Here is a 23,169-nt window from a genome sequence, read left to right as displayed (position 1 = left end):
AAGCTTTTAATTATATGATAATAAATGGCATGGAATATGACATCCCATTTAAAGGGTCTGGACAAGAACAAGCTGTCATTGTTCGTATAAGGGTAAACTGTCAGTACAAAGTAAATCCGACTTCACTATAGGCTTTAACCTCAAAAAAATTACTTTGAGGACTGCTCATGCAGTTTACTAATGTCAAGAGCAGTCTGAGAATGTACAATGAAGACTGAATATATGTAAATTTTAGTTGTTGAGATCAAATAACTCTTCCATAAGTATGCATGAATTCCAGTATTTTAAAAGCTTTGCGTCTTGCGTAACATTGGTCAGCTTTTCGCTCAAGATCCAAAACAATCTCCTGACAATTCTGAACTCTCTGCTTTAAAATCTAACATGAAAAAGACTCAGAGATGAAAGGCTCAGAAACAACATAGTGGTTTTGGGCATGCTATTTTTTAACTACTCTGATAAGTCTGTGTAAACAAACCAAAACAGATTTATGTATTGGCAAATACTGGGCAACCTCATTAACTTAGAACTGATAGCCTCTTCGTATTTTCACATCCAGAACATACATAATAGCACACTATACAGAACAAATTAACACATACATTACTGAATAACACATCAAAGAAAAACAAGCACAAAGGCTTTGAGTGGCATTTAGGGTAGGAAGAATGAGAAGAAAATTTTAAAATCCCTAAATTTGGACTTCCTTTTTCCCAGGAAAATTTGTGGTTTGAAATCTGGTTGTGAATAATTCAAAGTAAGATCTCTAATAACTTCCCATCCCAAATGAACTCGATATAGAGAAACATAAAAATGTGGCATTATCTAAGTTCTCTGTCTTTAATTATTGGATTTCTAACTCCAAAATTGTCCACCATTTCTCCCACTTTATGCTTAAGGTTCTTGTTCTCACATACAGAGCTCACAAAAGTCTCTCCTGCCCACATTTCATTTTCTCCTTCTGTTACTGCCTGAGTTCTATCCAACTTATTTTTCTTAAACGCCTACTAACACTCTTCTGGTCTTTGCATAGCATCATTGCTTGTGTTCCAAATAACCAACACAAACCATATAAAAGTGATTTTTTCTTCAAGGTCAATAAGTGTTAAATCAGTTAAAGCAATCCTTTATTTTAAGTAACTAGAATCTCTAGAAGAAAATTATGTTGTCTATCTTACTGCACTGAATTTATTGTTTAACTAATGCAGACTATTCCTGACTTGTGTCATAGATATATTTCCACTGAAAAACTGGGAGAAGTGAAAATAATATCATATCTAGATTATTGTTCTGAAGCTTCAACTAGCTTGCTGGGTTTACAAAACCAAAGCTGCTCCATAAATCTTTCAACCCTTCTTGATTAAAAACATTGATTTTGAAAGGATGGGACTAAACCCCTAAAACTGAGCACTGCCAAATTTCACAGCTGCTCCTTATCTCTGTGATTGTCTGACCAAAACCTCAGAGCTGACAGCTCTGTGATGATGAAGTTCTGCAAAAGTTAGGTTATGGATCTGTATTCCCCAGAGATGGACACAAGCCAAAAGAAAATTCTTGCATGATCTTCAGAAGTACTAGTGGGAGTACGTTTTTATATTCACACCTATGTATACGTGTACGGGGGTATGATAATGTTTCTTTTCATGCTGCATAAATAGTAGAACATAACCACACTTATCACCTCCCACTGCTCAGGGGCAATATAGGGGAAGAAGAGCAGGGTTCTGGTTCCAGCTAACTCCAGAATTGTGTTCTGCCCCACTTGTCAGGCACAAGCAAGCTCCCTGCTGCCTAGGGACTGTGTGTGCTCATCTACTGACAAGGCAACCCGTAAAAACATGCCCTTCTTCAGAAATTCAAGTTTATAGGTCTGAGGTCTGACCTGCTCAATATATTCACTCACACATTCAGCAATATATTCTTCCTCTGATTCCCCTTCCTTTGCAAGAAACTTGCTTTTCCCCATCCATTGCAGCATTTGGCATATTCAGTGATCACACATCTAGACTTTGAAGCTTGCTTTCTCTTGATATTCCTTATGAGCAGGATAGTGGTATATTAGCAGGTATGGAGGATGAAAATTATCTGTAAAGCTCAGATAGGTTTTTACTGTGCAAAGCACCATTACCTGTCTGCATCCACGGTCACGTCATGAACCCCTCTCTGAATGACATCTCGAGAAGTAGCTAGGTCTGGTATTCGGTTCAGACTTCTCGTATATAGGTTGAGTCCTCCATCTGTCATGTACCTGAAAATAAATGTGTGGTCAATCAGTGGGAAATGCAGCCATCTGCCAACTGTGTTTCACTCTAAAGTTAATGGAGTGTGGAATTCAACTGCTTAAGGTAAAGACTATGCTATTAGATGTAGACTTAGACTAAATATTCCCAGCTTATGGGCTCAGTGAAGGGAGATTAGCTATGTGCTCATTTTCTAGGATCATTTGGTAAGAGCAACCTGTTTTGCCAAAATATATTTAGACTGAAGCTCTCAACTATCTTTGTAAATTTGAAGTACCTTTTAAGTACTGCAGTCTTGTCAAAGAATAACACTAGATGCAAGAGGTATAAATCTAATGGAAAAACAAAAGAGCAAACAAAATCATTCATCTAAATTGGAACAGAAATTAAGAACCTAAATCCATAGTCCCTGCTGGGATGCACACACTCATATATGAAGAGAGATATCACTGAAGCCCTTACAGTGGTATTTAAACATCTGTTTCCATCTGTGTTTCCTTTGCTTGATTCACATTATAGTGAATGACTAATGAATTCAACAGAGGGAATAGTGCTTCTTACTCACTAGAGAACCATTAAAGAATTCTGAATTTCAAGTGGCAGCAGTAATTTCTGAAATGTCTACCTACAATTTAGTTATCTCTGTGAGATGTTTAAAATGGTGCTTGTAACTGAGCATTACTGTGAGCTTCTCTCAAGACCTCTCCATTATTTTCTTGAAGAAGCTTACATTAAACTGTCTGCCTTCAAAGACTTGATTTTTATACCTCTTTCTTGTTTTTGATAACTGAAAAATATTGGCATACCCCAGTGAACCTATTAAAAAACAAATGTACAGGCTTACTGAAATAAGAGTGATCCTTAATGCTGGGAGAATGTCTAAAATACAGAAGTTCACTCCCAATTCAAACAATCTTTAACAAAAGTTTTCCTAGGGCCATGAAATGATGCCATTCAAATCCATCTTTCAGCCAAAGTGTCCAAGTATACAAACACTTGACTTTAATAACTCTACACAGACTCTGAAGCACAAGCCAAAACTCACACACACCACTGGTGCTCCAGATGTAGTGTTGGCCCTCATTCCATGTCTCCTTCTGGAGCTGATCTAGTACAAATCAACTGATCTCTCAATCCAGGAGACCAAGGGAGTGACACAGCAGTCCAGCAACACCCATCATCACCCCCGTGATGTGAACTGGTCCAGACTTAAGAGTTCAAAGCTGTGGTAGGGAAGCCCTGTGAGACACCAACAGCTTGGGACAGCAAACTGAATGGCAGTCTGGATGATGGCAACCTCATATACATTAAAACACAAAGGATTAGTTTGTTTATTTTTAACTAAATGCCAAGGGATCTGCAGTTCAGAAGGGGATTTCTGAAAGTCTGATATCAGAAACCTGCAGAAGATAACTTTAATTATTTTTTTCCTAAGGTACTAGATTTTCCTTTTATTTTGAGACTTTTTGAGAGATTATTTAGGAGGGGTATATTCAGCAATACACTCCAAGGTTCTTAAATTGCATATTAAATTTTGCTGTGGTTTGAGTGAAAACCAGTCTATATGGATTATGTACTCTATAAGTAAGGCCTGAATGGAGAGATATTACAAGTCTCTTAACAGGCCTCCCTCACGCTAAATTCTAATTACTGCTGCATTCCTATCCCCAAGTGTTTAAAGTAATTAAACTGAAAACGGAAGAGGAATGAAGAAGATAAGACTTTATATGCCTCGATGAATTCTGAATTTTCTGAACTTATTAACTTGCTTTTAACATTTACCACACCTAAAAACCTTAACTGAGCACACTGTAACTTACTGTCTATTGAGTCATACTTATTACTGATGCAAAGAAAAGTCACACAAGATGACTATATTCATTCTCTAAAGTGATAAGCTAACTAATACAACTCATCAGTCACTGCAAAGGATTCCGCTCTTTTTGAAATCTTTTTAAATAAATCTATGCATCCATTAAAGGCAGAATTTATATTTTCTTTATTATAAAAGGTCTTCAGACATTAAGCTATTACATTTTCAATATTAATTTTCTCTGCTTCTGTACTGTAGTCAAGACCTACTCTTTGTTTTCTTCGTTTCATTGTCTTTTCTAGCACACATGCATATGGCATCCAATTTTTTAGCCACTAATGCTACGCTCCAGGCAGGCTTATCAGTACTATTCCTTTCATAATTGACACAGTGTGTTAACAGATATACGAATTCGCTTTCTTTACAGTTATGGTATTTCTAGAAATCAGTCTTTTGGTGCTGCTTGAGGTATATATAAGGGTATATGAGGTATAATCAAGGCACAGGCTGGATTACAAACTCAGATTTCCTTTTAGGAACATATCATATTTGATTTCATCAGCTATCATTCTTTTATCATAGCTATACTTCAAAACAAAAGATTAGACTGACAGTCCTAAATGCAAATAATCCTAAATGTATGCAGAGTGAAGTAGTGCAGGGTGACAAGGCCATTGGCTCTATGGGACTTCGTTCAAACCAATGTTTGAACCTCAACCACCAAGAACCTTTGAGGAGCCAACTTGTCACCTAAAATAAAATTTGCTGCAACACTGAACTGCAATTTATGTATGGATAACAATGTAATATGCCTTTTTTAAAAAAAATTAATGCTTTAAAACTTTTAACATACATAGGGGTGAAGTAATAGGATGCACAGGAGTAAGAATTGCTCTATAGCAATTTGAAACTAAGTTGTATATTTTTTTGTTATCTCAGCATAAACACCCTTATACTATATATACTTACAAATCAGTCAGAAACTTACTTTTCAAAAAACTGAAAATTGAAAAAAAAAATTCTTTTATAGAGAAACTCAACTTCCACACGAAAAAAGTACTTTGGTCAACCTCTTGGTATCATAAGGAATGCTGTACCTCAAAGTCAATCGATTGATTGGCCAAAAAATATGTTTATATGTAATGTTCAGTCTTCCTCCTGGATAAACCAGGATAATAACCATTCTATTCTTCCATCAAAAGATATTCCTCCCGCTCTGATGATATGCAATGCTGAAAAACTGCAGCATCATTTTGAAACACAGAGTATAGATGACAGTATGCAAAGCAGTTAACAGAGAAAGGCAGGCCTGTCAGCAACTGCTTTTCATTAGCTGGGTCCAATTCCATATCTACCATCTCTAATAAAACATAAAAATACTGCCAGAAAACCCATCTCAAGGCAAGTAGTGAAAACTGATGGTTTACCAGACAACTAAGAAATTCCAAAGCAATATACCTGTGTTCTTATCAACGCTCATTGCAAATTCATATTGATGTGAAAGAGAAGGATCTGGATTTGACGGCAGGTGGAACATTGCTGGCAACTTAGGGGCTTATTTTTATTACTATTATTTCTAATACATAGATTTTTATTAGCATCCATAATGCAGCTCCCACCTGTATGTCAGAATTTTTCAGGAAGATGCTAAAGAACTTGCCAATCTGATGTTAGTTCAAACAGGAGAAAGTGCTGCTTACCCACTATTGATGTCATCTGTTCTGAGACTTTTTCCAAGGATATCCCCATCACTCATGTAGCCACCAGCGTCAACTTCAGAGGACATATCCAAATCACTGCTTCCCTTCTCACTCACGTCGATCTGTGAGATATTTCCAAGGCGAGAAACAGCTGCTCGGCGAAGTGGGGTGGTGTACATGAATCGAGAAGGGTCTGTGTGGATGAATCGACTCGTGCTGCTGCGAGGATACCCGGCACCCAGGGATGGGGCATCTCCTGCCTGTAGCCGAGGACTGGCCTGCCCAAGCCTCCAAGTCACTGGGGTGGATCGGCTTGTCAAGCTCGGTATGCTTCTTCCATTCACTTCTGTTGTCACAGTGCTGTCAAAAGTTGTCTCCAATGTGCTGTCAAAACAAAATGGAGAAGTCAGAATGCTTCCTCTCATCCTGGGAGAAAGGATGGAGTATTAAAAAAAGTTGTGTGTGTGTGCATGTCTGTCTGTCCACAGGCACACACATTTGTGTGATAAAAATGTTTGCTTGTAAATAATCTAGAATAAATTTTATTAAGTATCTATTAAAGGCTATTAAATGTGTATATGAAACAAACATCTTTGTGAATGATTGCATAAGACACTGACAGAAAAGTTCATTGAAGTCACTTATAAGTGGTTGAGGGAGTCTAGAAAACAATACGGATGGTGTTATAGTTAATTTTCCCTTGTTAAGTCTCTAATTCATATAGCAAGTAATAACACATTTCTATAATCTGATATTTAAGTAGTCTACACAAAAGCAGCTTACCTGTGGCTTATCTGGGTCCCTCTAAGGCTGGACATAGTTTCTTCCAAATTCTGCCTCAGGTCTGCTATGTTCTTTACAGTTCTCATCCTTCTTGTTTCAGGGTCTTCCCCTGAAAGAAATAAAACGAAAGTCACATAAATTTAAGTGCATACAAATATATCATGTTAAATAGTTGAGAAAACATACATATAATTGTAAACATCTCTGTCTCTTGTTAAAAAACAAAACCTCTTTCTTTCAGTAATAAAAACCACATATGCTGAAGTTAATGAAATATCCTGATAGGGCACAAATTTATTAATGAAACTCAGATTAAGAGTGTTTGGATTTTTATCTTCTACAATCAAAGCAAAATGCAACCCTGGACCACTTGAGATGTTACACAGCTTCTTTTTCCTCCTGGACATTTTACATGATGTGGCAAGAAATAAAGCCACAGTAAATTTGTGTTTGGAAAGAACTAGAATGACTTAACAGCAGCTCTTCTGTCTGCACTTAACATCCAGACTATTTCAAAGTACTCAAAGCATCTTTCTTTAACAGTTCGGCTCCTGAAGTAGTAGATTATTCTATTATTATATTTTACTTGGGTTAAAAGTCAAAACACTCTTAAGTATGTGAATCGTTTACACGATTATGGAATTTAGCAGCCTTCAGCAGGGATGCAACAAATAGCCACAAGTTGTGCCAGGTGAGATTTAGATTAGACATAAGGAAAAACCTTTTCTCTCAAGGGATGGTCAGGAACTGGAATGGCCTGCCCAGGGAGGAGATGGAGTCGCCGTCCCTGGCAGTGTTCAAGAGGTGTCTGGATGAGGAGCTATGAGATATGGTTTAGTAGCTTGTGGTAGTAATGGCAATAGAAGTACTGTTGGAATAGATGGTCTTGTACGTCCTCTCTTTTTTACTCCATCCATGACAAATTTGAAGTCATACCTCACTTTGTCAATCCTACTCATTATGGAAAGTTACCATCAATTACAATATCATGCAGTCACTAGACACATCTCTAATATCTAACTCCAGATTCCAACATTCCCATCCAGAAAAATCTTCTATTTTATTTCTGGAATTTTCAGAACATTGAGAAACTGTTTCATCTTTGAACACATCCATCATGACATAGTCTTGTGAATTTAAATTCAACACTGTACAAATTTCAAGATCAGAAATTTAAACATAGACAAAATACTATGTAGCACTGTAATATTTCACGTTTGTAAAATGTAAAATACACATGAAAATTGATATCTAAGTTGCTGCATTTCTCATTCTGTTCCCATCCCTATTCTTCCCATGTTGATATGTGGATTTATACAAGTATAAATTCAACAAAGATGATGGCTCCAAGGAAAAGCATGGTGTATCATCTAAGTGACAGAAACATGTCTGGGGACAAGAGAGCTGGGAAATATTCAAATAAAATAACCTGATAAGACAATCTAAATGCAACGTCTGTTTGATGACCTGAGTAAAACATACAAAGTTTATGTTGTATCAAAACCACATTTGTTTAACACGGGTTTACAATAGGCAGATTTGAATAGAGACATTTATTTCAAATACAAGAGAGAACCCACTGAAAGAAATGGTATTATTTTAACCACGGTTAACTTCATTTATTTATTTTAATTTTTGTCTAAAGGATGAAGTCTTTCAGATCAAGGACAAACTTGAATTTGCTACTGTGCTCTCCATGCTTCTGTCATCTGCGCACTATGCAGGCAGTTAAGAAACTTTTGGCAGTTAATGGAAACATGTTATTGCATATAAATTCTGCATACCCTTTCTTTCTTCCCTGATAGCCCAAGGATGTACAGTACTATTCAATATATTCTGCAGCTCTGGTAGAATGTCAAGCTAGCTTTTGCAGCAGTGCCAGTTTGAGGACTTCCCAACTACCCCACGACCAGCTATATCTTCTGCCCTTTTGCTGCAGCCAGTAGTTGTTCAGGAAACAGTGCTATCCCAATTGTTTTATTGCTCTGAATAAATTTCACAGTGATTTCATGGCCAGACATCCACAAACCTCTGGCTCAGTGGCATGGAACCAACAGTGGGGTGGAGACAAGTACTGCTGCCAAACCTTCCATCTCGCCTTGATGGCATGCCCACCCAGAAGGTTTTGCTCCTTAAAATAAGACACCTGTGTGCATTGAAGGAGGCAAATGTTCACACTCGCTGAAATTACCACCACTAGTTCTGTGTTTTAGGCTAGGCATCTGTTAGTCAAGCACCTTGCTGATCAGTACATGCATGGATCCCATGTACTATTTGCAGAGGTTTCTGTGCCATACTGGAAAATCCTGTGAGGCAGAAGATTTCATGCCAAAGCTGTGCTGGAGATCATCCTGTTAGACTGAGCCTACTGTTGAAAGCCCAGACAGAGCTCAGGCTGACTGTCCAGGACAGCCTCCAGGCAGATGCACACAGTTCTTCACTGCCATTGCTCTTTGTCCCTCTGGCAAATGCACTTAAATTTACTTTCAGGAGTGAAAGTGAATCTTCCTGCCACAATACTTACAGGGGGGAAACTCCAGGCCTGTTCCCTACCTTGCCTCAAACCAAAAGTGAATCATAAGCTTGGTGGTATGAGACAATATTCTTTTAACACAGAAAGATAAATCTCAGAGTGTAGGCAGGCAGAATTAAGGCAAAGCAATCATTTACCTCTGTATTTATTTGAGGAACTGAATATAATCTGCACATACAGTATCTTTGTCTTTTCCTTCCTTGTTTATCCTTGCCAGTTGTCCTTTGCTGTATGCTAACTCTGCAAATTCTTGCAGCAACAATGACAATAACTGTCTTTTTTAATATATATTGCACAATAACTAGTATAACAAAGCCTTCAGGTGCAATTGCAATAGCAAAAGAAAAAAAAGTATGTTTATATGGCAAACTGCCAAAATATATTTTCACAGAGAATGTCTCATCTTCAGACAGATAACATCATAAAAAGTAGCACTCTTATCCCCTGGAAAGGTGGAAATTCTGAGATTTAATCTCTTTTGATGTCTCAGTCACACAGGGGTAATATCAAAACTACTTTTTCTAAAAGAGATAGAACTGGAATGTTATGAATGTTATGATCTTAAAATACTATATAGTGCTATGTAAGTACTCATAGCACTACATAGTATTTTAAGATCATAACATTCCAGTTATGATCCAGTTAGAAATCATAGATACTGTTTTACAAATAACTATTTTTTTGTCTTTCTCTTACGAGTGGACTGATGAGCTTATGCTGTATCCCTCATTAATAAGTCAAAAAGAATAAACAACTGACCACAATACTTGAAAAATCTTCTGTGGTGAGTGTGAGACTCTCAGACCTGACTTGAACCTGACATTATCTACATTTTCAGGACTTTCCTGTTGCTGCTAATGTACATAAAGTCTTCCACACAGAAGAACATAGGGCTGGTGTACACATTATTCTGAAAGCTAGCTATACCTTGTTTGCCAGAACAGCCACTATGTGCTTATTGCAGAAGGACTGGGACACAACGGATAGGTTCAAAGGGATCCCAAATTCCTCCTGACATCCTGTTATAATAATAGGCACTGCCATCATGCAGTCTACCTATATTTGCATGCCCTCACATATCAGAAATGGTTTGTAATCTCAAGTACTCTGCTTTGCACACAAGAAAAGTCATTCTGCTTCATGCACAAAAAGACTGGGATAAGAATGACTAAAACCAGGGCAAACTTTCTTTCAAAATACTGTTCCTCTTACAAGGAAGTTGGATGTAGATATTTTACTGACCTCATGGATGTAATCTCCTTAAATCACTTGTAGCTTTATCACTGGTATTAAACATAAACATCCCAAAAATTTGCCTCCCAAATTCTTGCCTGTTAGTAGTGAAACATTACAGCTTCTCTCAGTAAGTTTCTAAGAAACACTGTTTGTTCTTCCGTTGTGTGAAATACACACATAGGAAACAAAATAAAGCACCTTACAGAAATCAATGATCACCTAGGTTAAACTTTTACATTTACTATTCTCAATCTTACCCACACTGAACATGTAAAAATAGCGTTCAGAATCATATTGGTACTTGAGTGTACATAATTACAGCCCAAAGCAGATAATGAGAGAATAATAATTGCATTAATTTTGTGATTTTCACTAAAGGATTCAAATATAAGCAGCAGAGAATTTTTACTCTTAGACATAAACTTCATTCACAAATGAGAGTACCAGTGTCATTCTGCAGATGGGGAAACTGAGGCTCACAAAGAAGAGAGATTTGCTCTAGGATAGATGAAGAGAAGCTGGAGAAGGTGAAGAGTTCAGCTGCCTTTGCTAACAAGCTTCTAATCTCTAGAAGAAATATCTTCTAGAATACAGCTATAGTCTACTAGGTTAATCATAAAAAGAGAGCGCTTGTTTCATTGTCATTTGGAGATGATAGCTTTCTACATTACATGTACAGCAAACATTTTGTCCTAAGTTTGAACATAATCAAGGCTAGCACACCCACCAGAAAAGAGCCTCCAGGCCAGATGCATGCTGGGTGACCTTGGAAAAGGAAGAAGACATTTCAACCATTTGGCAGGCTAAAGAACAAAGCTCTAGAAATGAACACTTTGAGCACTGAGAGATGAAAAGTAAAGCCAGTAATACAGAAGCCTTTTGAAGAACCTATGGCAGTGGATTTCAAATGCTCTCTGGCATGCACTGATACAGCAAAACTGTAAAACCCTGGCACTAACAGTTCCTCATATATGGATGAAATTATCAACAGAGGGAAGGGAACAGCAGTAATGGACAGTTTGTACGTAGGCCATTTGCTATAAGACACATTTGCTATAAATTGGAATCTTGAATTCAAGGTTTGGTTTAAAACTCATGGGAACGAATGCCATGAGATTAATTTTAGAGTGAACTAATAGTACCTAAGTGTTTCACCTTATTTTTTTCCAACAGCTTAAGAAAACTACGCTCAATTATTCACACATTATTGCTGCCCATGCACCCATCAAAAATGATTTGGACAATTGTCTTCATTTCACAGTCTTTAGATATAAGAGTAAGCAAACAAGGAAAAAGTGACCAGACCCTGTTTTTGCATACTACTGCAAACAAACCCAATTCTGTCTCATGAAATCACTGTCAAGATCAAAAATCTGCTCTGTTCAGAAATGTGCTAGTTCACGGGTTTCCTGATTTGAAGACAACATGAACTTACCCAAAATATCAGTATAAAGGACCTGTTCTAAGTCCCCCAGCATCGTTATTATGACATCTTCATCCAGATGTGCAGTTCCTTCACGCAAGCAGCCTTCCTCCTCCTCCTCTGCCCAGTTCCTGCTAGCAAAATGAGCTGTGCAGGATACATTTTCATCATCTGATTTCCCCCTCTCCTGATTACCGATCCCAAAGCCTTCATCTGTACAACGGTCTCCAGACCTCTTGAAAGTCCTGCTTCCAGCAGATGGTAGTGCTTGAAATGCTTGGGGTGCGGTGAGGCCAGGCTGACAGAGGGAGTGCACTGAGCGTGAGAGTGCCTTGGAAAGCAAGCCTTTCCTCTCAGCTTCTGCCTCCTGCTGATGGTAACTCTGGCTGGACTTGGAGGCGTTTCCAAACCAGTTTTCCCTATATGAGTGTCGCCTTTTCTCCCCTTCGCTGATGAGTGTGAGGTTGGTTAGAGACTTCTGCTTCTGAAGACGAACACACCCTCTCCTAACCTCCTTGCCTTTAAACACTGACAGTTCAGCAGATCGCTGCATCTTCCCAGCTGTGCTTCGCCTCAGTCAGATTTCATATTCCCGAGATGGACAGCAGTTCAGTTCTTCAGCACGGTCTGGAGGTGACCCTTGCAGCATCACATACTGCACATCCCAGGGAGCACATCCTTTCACGTGTAATGAAAAGCACAGCTCAAACATGCACAGTACACACTGTAAATGACTAGACAGGCACAGTCATTTTCTTTAAAATTACGCTGCTGTCTCTGCTAAGCCACTTCTCTCCTGTCACATTAATCTGCAGTACTTACAGTCATTTTCACTTGGATTTCTCTCAAGCAGAAGAGAGTTGATCAAACACTCTGCTCCAGCACAGAAGTAATCCCAAAAGCCAACCGTGTTTTCCCCTTTCCATCCAATCACTGGTCTCATCGGAGTGGTGGGCCTGCATCTCTGTCTACGGCTGCTGCACTCTGAAATCCAAAGTAGGCACAAGTGCTATCTCAGGCGTTTTTCCCTCTCTCACCAGATCATGACTGATCCCAGCGCACGGCTCTTCAGTTCAGATGGGCTGACACAGAACTGCAAGTACAGCCTCCACGTCAGAGCTCAATAAAGAGCCAAAATTAACCACTGAAGCAAAGCTCTGCACAAGCCTCCTTGCATTTTAGTATTCAACCTGCATTCCCAGATATATGACTCTTCTCTGCTACTGCAGCGAATGCTGCTGGCTGCCATGGCAGCAAACATCCTGGTGAATTAAACCGGAGACACAGAAGCCTCTGCCCAGTTTACAGTGCCACAGGTTTCAAGACAAAGCTCCACCTGAACGGGATGCTACAGTCACAGAGCTAGCTCAGTGCAAATGCTAGTATTCTCCCAGAAAGGTAAGGATGATGAACTATTTCTTCCATATCACTGCCAGTCCTTGTGCAGGAAGCTAAAAACAGATTTGCAAATGGACCTCGAGCCTTGCAATTTCTTTTATAAATTAGAAAATGTAATTTAAGATTATAAGGAAGCTAATAAATAGAATACAACAGCAACTACCCAGCAAGATGATTTATAGAAGGAAATATTTTGTTTCTTTACTCTTAAAATATACCTTGTTTGCATCTCTGTGAGGTTCAGACTCTAGTATAGAATTAAAAAGCTGTGATTAAATTATTGTTTCACAATCTTCTGAAGAAATCCTATTAAATGGAATAGTAATTTTCATATAAAGAAACTCAATGTCATGTCTGAACTAAGTTGTTCAATTCTAAATGTGGTTTTTAAATAAAACATCAAGAGGAAAAGAAGACTTTACATTTTAATATATACCTTTTCTCACAGGGAAAAAGATGTAAGCTCCAGAAATGGTAGAAGGATAAACAAAAAACTCCTAATTTCTATATACAAATTTCCTTATCTAAGAGCAATTGGTGTCATAAAACATTATGTAGAAATCTTCAAAGATGATTTTTTTATGTAACAATATATCGCTTCTCTCATATCCCTACCCGGGAAGCTTTGACAGGGAGGTAACCTTTGAAAATGCCACTCTAAGAATTATCAAGTATTCAGATTCTCTACAGGAATAAGAGCATATAAAGAGAAGCCTCAGTGCATTCCTTGCATTTATCTTTCTCAGTGCAGTTTTTAAAACATTAAAAAAAATAAAAGAACAGGGGGAGAAACTCCTTAAAAAATGTTGAAGGAAAACTGCATTTTTTCCTGGGTAACCCTCATAAACACAGAACTGAGAGAAGAGTCAGCAGTCTCAAGCAATGAGAGTTTCCACACTGAATCACTGACACATTCCTAGAAAGACAGCGTCAAGAAGAGAGCCCACTCCTACCCCCCACCTAACCCACAGAGTCATGGGACCAGAAGAAAACTGTCACCCTGATATGATTAATTCTCACATGTGAAGTCTGAAAAGCAACACCTGGAGGGTTGCACCATTGACATAATTCCCATGGTCTGCTTGGCCTAGTGGCACATACGCCCTTGGTGGTTTCTGCAGTCGTGCTTGTGAACACCAGCAGCAGCAGCTGGTGGGGATGCTCTCAGTGGGGCTCCAGCTCTGTGGGCAGCACCAAGCATTGCTCTCCTAGAGAAGCACTCAGCTCTCTGCACAGACACACCGGACACAGAAGCACCAAAACTGGCCTGGCATCCTCAGAGTTACCCACCGCAGCCCAGCTGCAGCATGGGACAAAGTCCAGAATAAAAATGACAGCTGGGCTCTGTGGTGGCCCCAGGAGCATAGCTGGCAGCTACCCTTTCCTTCTGTGCATTAAAAACACAGTGAGAGAAACATGGGGATATGGACGCGTTTGGTTTCTTCATTCAGCCCTCACGTATACAAACATTACACTACAGCCCTCAATTATAAGAGTACACAAACTTTTCTCCTATGAATCCCACTGCCTCATTTGGTATACAGATCTATCCTTAGATAGAGCAAATGCACATGTACATTTTGACCAAATTGTCAGTGCAAAGAGTTCTGGATTTATTCTCCTGCTTTACCACACCTCTGTGCAGTCTGTTATTTGACAAAACATAAAACTGTAGTGTGGAAATTCTCGGCTTTCTTTATTGAAAAGCACTTTTGTAAAGCTCATACCTCCATTTTAAACTGTAACAATGAATAAATAAATCTTTCTAAACCAACCGCACAGTATGGGAGACCAGAAGAAAGCAAATGTCATGACAGAGCATTATTCCCCAACCACCTCGCAGTTCAGTGTGTTCCCCACCCAGCGCACGGGAACATGGTTAAATAAAGAACAGCACAGGGAATTTCCCCACTCCATCACAGTCACTGTAATGCATGACACTGTATTTACCATCTCTTTCATAAAAGGAATTATAGAAATGATTTTAACCATTAATAGACTTGGGACAACTTTTGCTGTCAGATAAGATGTTCTCTGAAGCCTCTGCACATCATTAGCAGTTGTTCAAATGAATTATGTAATAGATCTGCAAATGCATAACATTATGAGTCCCTTCAGTGAAGCTTACTTGAAAAAAAATTGGTAAACTATTTCCATACCTATTCTTTTTTTTTCCCCCATTTCTCTATTCTTCTCTTTTCTCTATTTCTATTTCAGAGCACAAAAGAAGCACAGTAACATAAAAGCTTGAAAATTGAATACTGTTATGAGAATACCGTCATTGATATTAGCACATAACTCAAACTAAATTACTGTCATTTCTGCTTCATCCTTCAGATTTTTTTATAATTTGCCAAAATTTGCAAATTCATGAATAATTATTTAATTAAACATTTTGCTTTAAACTCTGATTAATGCTAAAATAAAATATTATCACTGATTTCATGAAATCACACTTTGTAGTTACAGATATGTACCACTTTTAATTAACTTACTGACATCCTTCTTCAATAAATTTTCTGCTGAAACTGATAAATGTTACAGATACTACATACAGAAATATTGCCCCCAAAGTGTGCAGGAGGTGCTACACATACTGCATGTGTGCTGTGCTGCTGATCTGCACGTCGACCATCGAAACATCTGGGAGTGCTCTGCTGAGCTGTGGAATTCTCACCAAAAAGAAAAGAGGGAAAAATTCTGAAGCACTTGAGATCACAGCTGGAACACATTCCCAGCAGAGATGGAGGAACTGTGGAGAAACCCAGGCTTACAGTAGCTCTACCAAGAGGCGGAACTGGCTTTAGGCATAAGACATATGGTGAGTGAGCTATGGCAGCGGGCTGGGGACAGCCAAAGAAGAAAGTGACTATTCGAATTAACAAGGTAACTGTTGAGAGTTCATGTCTGCACCAGCCTTACTATCTCCTTCACCTTCCAGCACCAGCCTCCTGTCCCATGGCTCTACAAGTAAAACCAAATCATCACTTGCCCAATAGCAGGCTAGAAATAGGTAGGGTGCTCCAAAATACCTCCTATTTATTGCCATGGAAACTTCAGCATCTACAAAAAGCACAAAAAACTGATACAGCAAAAACACTGTTTTTCAAACAATCAACCCCACTACCTGTGCATGTTCACCAGCCATGAACAAAAGCCTGCATCCTGCACTCATAAAAATCTGCACCAGCAGAAGTGACCCACTGTTGCTGTCACTACTGAAACACACCATCCATTGACTCATTGTACTCATATCCACTGGTTGATCTCCATAACTGATGCAATCATCAATCCATGTCAATGGGTGCAATTTTTTCTACGCAAAGGAATTCAGAGACACACCTTTGCTTTATACATACTGCCATGTCAGACACTATTTTGTCAGACAGCCCCTCTGCTGACATCTCTTATATGGCAACAACACGGAATGGAATATTGGTTGGAAGGTTCAACCTCTACTGCCATATCACCAACCTCCGCCTCTGAGGTCATGGGCCAATATAAGAAAATAGGAAGCATTACTTCAGAGCAGCCCTCATAAGTGGAAAAAGCCAGCTACACTCTGACTATGTGCCATCCTTTCAACATCAATGGAAGAGAGGAATGCTGTTTAAAGAAACCAACTGCCTTAGAAACTGGGAGGAATATGAAGCAGAGAAAAGCTGGAAACTACCTCTAGAGCTTCTCACTTTTCCTCCCTACTTTCTCTTATCACCACTGTTGAGGAAAGGCTGTGAACTACATTGCTAGGCACAGAAAACAGAGCCATGACTGACACATTTCACCAGTGAAACAAAGAAATTCATTTTATTTTAAGAATTTTAATCATTTTGTTCTCATCCAAATTTTGCCTATATTATGGAGATGTTTAAGACTGATCGGCTGATTTTACCCTGAAGTAGATTAGGAACTCCAATATGACCTGCTTGGCTAGTTAAGAGACAGTAACGTTCAACCAGTGAGCAATAATGAACAGGAGAATGTAATTATAATGAAAGTAGTGAAACAGTTTATACAATTATATGGATTAAGATATCTTTGTCTTTAATATTTTGGCCTTATCAATAGTTGGCACCATAAAAAACTGTAAAGACTGATGAATTATAAGATATAAAATAGGTGGGACAGCACTTCATGAACCTTCTCCTATAGCCTGTCGGTGGTTTCCAGATGCTCAGTCTCTTGCATGATTTTCATTGATCTTTTTTGCCTACAAATAAATTGTGCTAGTGCATATGGCTACCAATTTACAAAAAGAAACCTGAGATGATATAGAGAATGTGCTCATACACAGCAACAGTGGAAGGTTTCTGAGAAAGACATTAGCCACTTGAAAGAGCTTTTTTTTTCATGCAGGTTCACCAATGGCAGAGTCACCAATGCCTTGGTGATAGTTCACCAAGCAGACAAATACGTATTCAGCAAATGCAGCATCTGAGCCATTTATGCTGTTACAAGCCAATTACAGGTGACACACATCTGTTTTCAGCTGCACAAAAGCCCTGAACCATATTTTCCCAGTGATTCTGCTTTGCTGCCTGTTACATCAATCAACTGCTAATGCCAAAGTCTGAATAATCAGCTTAGAAACATCTCTGATGCCTAGTGCCCTTTATGCTTTTTTTCTTCTTTTTGATACTGTTCCACTTCTGTTCAGAACAGTAAAAGGCCAGGAGACATGATATCCTTTTTGATCATTTCAGCAAGTACTGAACTGATTTTTTTTTTTAATAATCTCAGTAGATAATTCCTTGAAGCAACCTTTGAATTGCATTAAATGTTTCAATTTACACTCTTCATACTTACAAGACCGAAGAATCTGACTTCTGGATTAATTCAGAATCTTCTTTTTTTTTTTTTTACTTTAAGAATTACTGCTGTAAAATAACTTTAACAGGTCCTTGTCACCTGCAGGGAACAGTTTATCAAGCTTCAGGGTGACATATTTCTTATAAAATAAGGGATGTTAGACTTACAGAAGTTTTGAAAGCAGTAAGACAAACCAGGACAAAAGCTCAATGTCAGTATGAATCAGCTAAATGCCAAGGCAGTCCCACAAATCCTGGGCATCTGATTTCCCTTCTGGTACAGAGATAATTTTAGACTGATGTGTCAAATGAGTATTTTAAAGTGACTTACATCCTGTGTAAGAAATGAATGACTCGTTCTAAATTTATTTGAGTGTTAAAAATTTGGAGTAAAATGGCAAAACTAAAATTGAATCCACAGGGACAGGATTTCACCTTTTATTCTTGTAAAAGGGATACTGAGAATAAAAATGCTGATTAGAGGGAAAAGAAAAAAAAAAAAAAAAAAAAAGAACAACTCTGTCAAAGAGTCCTTTTGAAAGTACTCCCACACAAGTCTGCAATGCACTTCAGTCCTGATGAAGAAGTCAGCTATGACACACATTGCTTTTGCATCCGTAGGCAGTCATGGCCAGATCATGGGCTAATGTAAATCAGTAGGTCTCTGTTGACTTCAAAGGAGCTATTCCAATATGATTTAAAAAAAAAAAATCCCTCACATTTGTAACCTAACAAGGGAAATAAAGCCTTTACTCCAGTTTTACAAGGAATTGCAGAACAGAACCTGTACCAGATTAGTTCTAGCAGTAACTTAAAATACAGGTACAATAATAAGGACTTGCTCATTTTCTTATTTATTAAATAAATTCATTATTATTCATTTAAAAAAGAAAAATATAATTTTCTGTCATTAATGTTTCAATTCTGGTGTTATGACTTAATTTGAAGGTCTTAAATGCAACATGATATCAAACATGCTGAAGTATAATTCCCATGGCTGTTCTGAAGCATTAAGTATGACTCTAAAAGTAACAATGACTCGGAACCCTCACTTATGAAAGCCCATTTTCTGCAACGATGAAGGAGCAGAACAGAATAGAAGGAATCAGTTTAGTCAAGGAACTGGTAACCAATGACAGAATTTGTGGGTGGCAGGGGAGGTTCAGATAAGACAGAAGGAAAAAATTCTTTATGATGAGGATGGTTGAATGCTGGAACAGGCTTCCTAGAGAGGTCGTTGAGGCCCCATGCCCATCAATGTCCAAGAGACATTTGGACAATGCCCTCAGTAACATGCTTTAATTCATGTTTGGATAGTCCTGAAGAGGTGATATCTGAAGGTCCTTTCCAATTGAACTGTTCTATTTTGTTCTGTTTTGCATGTGAAACAGTAACTGTGTATGATCCAAATTTTCTATATACTTAAAACCACTCACGAACAGAAGTCAGAAATATTATTTCAGTGGCTGTAAAGCTCCTGGTAAGAAAAAAATATATATAAACAAAGAAGCACAGAATTCCAAAATTGAGGCTTTTTCTGACTCTTTGTCACTTACCAGATATCTCCTCTAGGCACTGTTTGGCAGTCTTACTGAATGACAAATCCATTTTAGTAGGACTGGTGCAGGAATCAGCAGGTGGTAAAGAGGTACTGTCATTTTCTGAAAGAGTTCTGAAAACAAGCAAGAAGATGGATTATTATCATCTGTCATACAGATATCAATGGAAACAAACAGTAGCTGCAGCTCAAACTAAAATTATATCTCGATATACATCCTAGGTAAAGACATACGGAGAAAAAAACCATGAATGTCACATTCTTACTGAATTAGTTTGACTCCAGTTAGACAAATTTGCAACTCTGTCTCTTCAAAAACAACTCAGGAGCTTAAGCTGAGAAGTTTGGAACCATTTTGTTTCCTTTCTTTTTCTTTGCAGGAGTCAACCAGATATAGGCAAAATCCATTTAAATCTGTTAAGTCACATGGTAAGACATATATAAGGGAAATGAAAACTTGTATTTCATTGCTGAAATACTAAGTGAGATAGGCCATGTGTGAAGAAGCTTAGGCAAGAATGGAATGGAAATCTGGCTTAGATATTTAAATCCATGTGCAGCTTCTTTCGATAATGCTCCTTATATAACTGGGGAAATGGAATAATAAAAAGTGATTCCATTTACTTACTAACATATAGCCCACACTTTCTGTGATGGCATATTTCTGTAGGTATCAACTATAATGGGTATCAACTATAATGGGTAAATGGGCTAATGGCTAAACTATAATGGGTACACTTTGGATACAGTGGATACAGTTATTTGCCACTGCATAATTGTAAGTAGCAAGAATACACTAATACATAGATTATAATATAGAACATAACAATTATATCTCTTCCTAATGAAGAACTGTAGCATAACTAGATGATCTTCAAGGTCCCTTCCAACCTAAGCTGTTCTGTGATTCTGTGATCTCTCCTACCCACGTGCTATTCAATCATGATGACATTAAATAGCAACCTGTACCACATTTGTATACAGTAAAAGAATGCAACTAAAGATAATACCAGCTACTTCTCAAAATAAAATGGAAAACATTCTTCAGTTACCATTGAATTTTCTCCAGTTTTTCTGACACGAATAACACACTCAGTCTTCTGATTCCTTGAAAGACTGGTGAAATATTTATATCTCAATTTTAAAGCATTACATTTATAGCTCAAGTCTTAAAATTCACAACTGTGTTTCTAATGACCAACTAAACTGTCAACACACAAGCATTTAACTTATCACTCAAAATAATTCTACGACAATTTGTGTCATAAAATTACTTTCTTGTTAATGTTTTCTTCATTACATATTGCACAGATTTTTTCAGTAATTCATGGCAATAACTGAGGGAACAGATATATGTATATACAATGGAGCAAGTTCTGTCATGCTGAGATCTGTTGATTGTAATCCTTTCAGTCATTTAACTCTGACCTTAAAAACAGAAATGTGCACTCCTTATCTCTTTCTGCACTTTGGAGATTTGGGAAATAAACAACAGTCCTCCAAAAACAGTTTTTGCTTCTCGTCTACTATTTCCCTTTTCACACTACTGGAAACACATATGCAGCACACAGTTCAAGGTCAAACATGTCCTATTGACCCTGAATGTGATTTTACATCTACTGTGTGAGGACAGTGATCTCAGTAATAAACTGAAATCCCACAGCCCCACCTGCTTTCCTGTCTTGCTTCAAATCATCAAAATGAATGAGGGACACATCTACTTTCACTGAATGTAACTTTGACAGATCATGAAAGCTCTGTCTGGGCTTTATGATGACACATAGTGCTGGATCAGCCCAGGACAAAAGGTCAGCCCAAAATCACATCTCAGAAAAAGACACTTACAATAATAGTAAAGATAATCAAAATGCTCTGCACTCTTTTCATTAATCTCAAAAAACTATGCTACAAGCACTAGAGACAGAGAAAGGCTGACATTAAGAGGAACACTAGAAACGTGCAGGCTTCTATTGGTCTTGCACTAAGGGCCCTCAGCTAGCTGAGAACAGTTCAAACATTTCTAGCCACATCTGTAAATGTATATGGACTTCACATCAGTCCACTTCTGTGTAGAAGTGGAAAAGGACCTTTTTCACCTTCTGACCTTATGGCATTGCATGCCTGATTGTGTAACTGTTATTCCATCAATCACTGCATTAGCCCAGACAGGGGATGTAAACCCCTCTCTGACTGACCAAGAGCCTTATGTACGCTATTTTCTAAGAGAGGATTGAAAGGATCTATTCTTAATTATTTGCCTTTCTGTAACTAAAAAAGGGATTAATTGATCTGGATCCTCACTAGACACCAGTATCCAACATTTGCACTCCTCAATCTAGAGAATGGGGAGAAAGATAAGCACAGAACTTCAGTGATTTGGACTACCCTCTGTCAGATAGCATTGTCTGTACAGTCAACAAAGACTAATACAAAAATCACTACTGACTATATGGTATATATTTGCTCATGTTAAAAGGGTTGGATTCCCCTATAGGTAAAAGAGCACAGATAAGTAAAGAGTGAGGTAAGTAAAGAAAACTTCAGAATGAGAGCATCTATTCACCTAATATGACAATGTGTAAAAGTTTTCACTTGTTCAACTCAGGTCAAATCAAACCTTCCAGAGTTATACCAAACAGCAATTAAAGTGCATTGTCTGGATGACGTGCTGCGTGATATGGTTTAGTACTTGTGGTGGCAATGGTGATGAGGAGACGGTTGGACTGGATGATCTTATAGGCTGTTTCCAACCTTGTGATTCTATGATTCTATGATTCTATGATTTCTGTTCTTCATATTTTTTTGTTTGTTTGTTTGTTTGTTTTCCTCATTTTCAAGTACCTGATACAGCTATAATCAGGAGATGTTAAAAAAATGCCATGAGAAGAGATACTTGCAAAGATTCCCATTTCAAATTTTAGAATCCAATTGGCGGGATGAACCACAGCACAAAATCCAGTTTCTGACATAAAAAATAGCATCAAAATCTAGTCTCAAGCTAAAAATACTGAAGAAGTAATATCACATAACACCAATAATTAAAAAATGTTTAATTTCTAGAAAGACCATAGAAACACAAACCAAATGTAAATGCAATGAGGTTTTCTTAACTTCACAGGCAGCCTGAAATAACAGATCTAAGAAGCATGAAACGTTTCTTTTATCTTACTTCAGACTTGAAAGCTCAAATATGATGTAAAATAAATTTGATTTGATAGAAAACACATTACAAAGAAACTGCTTTACTGACTATATTCATCAATTTAATGTTCGATTTAGTAAAAACATCAGTGATTCTAATTATTCAAAGTGACAGCAGAAATTCTACAGAGGACTATGGATTTCGAACAGTTGAAGTTCTGCTTATATAAGAAAGGTAGTTATTTGCCAGGGGAAGTGTTCGGCCAAAAAGCACCTGCTCAAGGACTGTGCTTGAGTAACCCAAGGAGGAACCTGTGGACAGGGCCTCACCAACAGGTCTTTCTCTAACAGGCCTCCACCTATCTTGCCAACAGCCAGCACTTCCACAGCAGCCCTGTTTTTGGTGCAAGATGGCCAAGGCCGTGTCTTTTTTTCTGGAGCTAAGTTTAGACCACCTGGGTTGAAGATGGTCTAGTGGTAAAAGGCTTCCAAGCAAAATCATGCATCTCCTGGGAAACAATGAGGTCCAGGTATGGACA

The 23,169-nt window shown here is 38.1% G+C and overlaps 1 protein-coding gene across 5 annotated transcripts in view; it reads right to left on the bottom strand.

Annotated features, from left to right (window-relative positions):
• NAV3 (neuron navigator 3) overlaps nucleotides 1–23,169 on the bottom strand; it is a 253,829-nt gene that overhangs the window by 92,653 nt on the left and 138,007 nt on the right. For 4 of the 5 annotated variants that reach the window (XM_042890140.1, XM_042890143.1, XM_042890144.1 and 1 more), the window contains 4 exons: nucleotides 19,488–19,603; nucleotides 6,534–6,642; nucleotides 5,751–6,134; nucleotides 2,126–2,245 (listed from right to left, as the gene is read on the bottom strand). In XM_042890140.1, the coding sequence (XP_042746074.1) occupies nucleotides 2,126–2,245; nucleotides 5,751–6,134; nucleotides 6,534–6,642; nucleotides 19,488–19,603 (729 nt within the window). Of the gene's footprint in view, nucleotides 1–2,125; nucleotides 2,246–5,750; nucleotides 6,135–6,533; nucleotides 6,643–11,029; nucleotides 11,063–19,487; nucleotides 19,604–23,169 lie in introns of those variants that run through there. The other variant, XM_042890145.1, reaches the window with a different exon arrangement.

This window comes from Lagopus leucura, unplaced genomic scaffold (assembly GCF_019238085.1).
Source record: "Lagopus leucura isolate 7727_CA_CO unplaced genomic scaffold, USGS_WTPT01 Super-Scaffold_100159, whole genome shotgun sequence".
NCBI lineage: Eukaryota > Metazoa > Chordata > Aves > Galliformes > Phasianidae > Lagopus > Lagopus leucura.
The sequence above is the reverse complement of the archived record's forward strand: the minus strand, read 5'-3'. Positions and strand labels throughout refer to the sequence as shown.